Raw genomic sequence first — 2,032 nt, forward strand, 5'->3', positions numbered from 1 at the left:
AACCAGCCGGTGCCCCAGGACACCAAGTTCATCCACACCAAGCCCAACCGCTTCGAGGAGGTGGTGTGGACCAAGTTCAACACAAAGGACAAGCAGTACCTCCACATCGGCCTCAAACCCCGGGTACGGGACAACTACCGGGCCAACAAGGTGGCTTTCTGGCTGGAGCTGGTGCCCCACCTCCACCACCTCCACGACCCCGTCTACACCTCCACCACCACCCGCGTCCCGCCCTACGGCACCCGCTGGCCCCCCGGCTCCCGGGCGGGGCCCAGCACCACCCGCCGGCCCTTCCCCACCCTGCCGCCGGACGAGGACGAGGCGGACGACCGCCGGCGCTACGCCCCTTTCCCGGGGGACTCGCGGGACTACTCCACCGAGCTGAGCGTCACCGTGGCCGTGGGGGCCTCCTTGCTCTTCCTCAACATCCTGGCCTTCGCCGCCCTCTACTACAAGCGGGACAAGCGGCACGAGCTGCGGGCGGGTGTCCTCGGCGGCCGGCGCCTCAGCCCCCAGCGCAACGCGGCCAACGACTTGGTGCACGGCGGCCAGGAGGAGGAGCTCATGTCCCTGCAGATCAAACACTCGGAGCACGACGCTCACGACCTGGAGGCTCTGAGACCCTACGAGATCCTGCGCCCGGCCTGCCCGCCGGACTATACCCTCGCGCTGCGCCGGGCGCCGGACGACGTGCCCCTGATGACGCCCAACACCATCACCATGATCCCCAGTACCATTACGGGCATGCCAGCCCTGCACCCTTTCAACACCTTCCCCACAGGGCACAACAACACCCTGCCCCACCCTCACTCCACCACCCGAGTATAGCTGCCTCCCCCACCCCAGCCATGGGGAAATCGCGGTGAAGGGGCAGGGCCCTTCCTCTCTGCCCAGCCGCCCACCCCTGACCGCGGGGGCGGGAGGGGTGGGGGGAAAGAAAGGGAGACGTGGCATCTTTTTGTGTGCCGTGCCACCGGGATTTTGGGGTGGGTGGGTTCTTTTATACAATAATTTGGGGAGGGGGTTGTGGGCCGAGCTCGAATGAGGAGGTCTCCCACACACGATGAGAATTGACCGGTTCCTTTCGGACCGACGGTGGGGACGATCTTGGCACCGGAGAGAAACCGACCGTACTTTGCTCATCCGGGGTAGACGGCGGAGAGGCCCGACGCCCGTCCGAACCTGGTAGGAGCATTGGGGAGTGTTGGAAAGAGCCGCCCATCCTTTGCTCCTCTTAGACGGAGGATAGAGACGCCCAGACACAGTATCAGCACCGGAGAAAAACCGACTGTTATTAATTCATCTTGAATGGATGATGGGGGTGCCAATACCCTTCCTCATCTGGTAACAGCACGGGAAGGTGTTGGAGAAGCGCCATCCGTCCTTGGTTCCCCTTGGATGGACGGCGGAGACCCGCAATGTCCTTTCCAACACAGTATCAGCAACGGAAGGTGTTGGAGAGGAAACCGACCGTCTTTCGCTCATCTTGGGCAGACGGTGGAGACGTACCCAACATCCTTCCCAACGTTGTATCAGCGCTGAAAGGTGTTGGAGAGAAACCGACCATCCCTCACTCCTCACGGATGGGTGGTGGTAACGCCCTTCCCAAGGTAGGACCGGAACTGTACAGTGTTGGAGAGAAACCGACCCTTTTTCACTCATCTTGGCTGGAGGATGGAGACGCTCAACGGTTTTCCCAACGTAGTATCCGCACCGGGAAGCGTTGGAGAGAGGCCGAGAGCCCATGGTTCATCTTGGCTGGATGATGGAGATCCTCAAAGCTCTACCCAGAGTGACGGAGCACAACCGTTCTTCAGTCCTTTTGGGTGTAAGGCGGAGAAACCAGCGTCTTTCCCGGTATGGAATCGGTAGTCTAGGACCTTTGAGAGAAGCCAACAGTTCTTCACTCGTGACTCAGAAGCCAATGCCCCCCGCAACCACCACTCCTGGAGGGGAAACCACGTGCCCCACAGAGGCCAGGAATGGGGGAAAGTTACACCTGGAAATTGTTTTTTTTTTTTTCGTGGGGGGG

The 2,032-nt window shown here is 61.2% G+C and overlaps 1 protein-coding gene across 1 annotated transcript; it reads left to right on the top strand.

Annotated features, from left to right (window-relative positions):
* Positions 1 to 3: 3 nt before the first annotated feature.
* Positions 4 to 905, top strand: LOC112124263 (neuroligin-2-like; the record flags this gene model as incomplete). The annotated part of the gene is made up of 1 exon (XM_024222780.2): positions 4 to 905. A coding segment is annotated over one exon (825 nt), but the record flags the coding sequence as incomplete, so codon positions are not given.
* Between the last annotated feature and the right edge of the window lie 1,127 nt (positions 906 to 2,032).

This window comes from Terrapene carolina, unplaced genomic scaffold (assembly GCF_002925995.2).
Source record: "Terrapene carolina triunguis isolate 2854851 unplaced genomic scaffold, T_m_triunguis-2.0 Scaffold24055, whole genome shotgun sequence".
NCBI lineage: Eukaryota > Metazoa > Chordata > Testudines > Emydidae > Terrapene > Terrapene triunguis.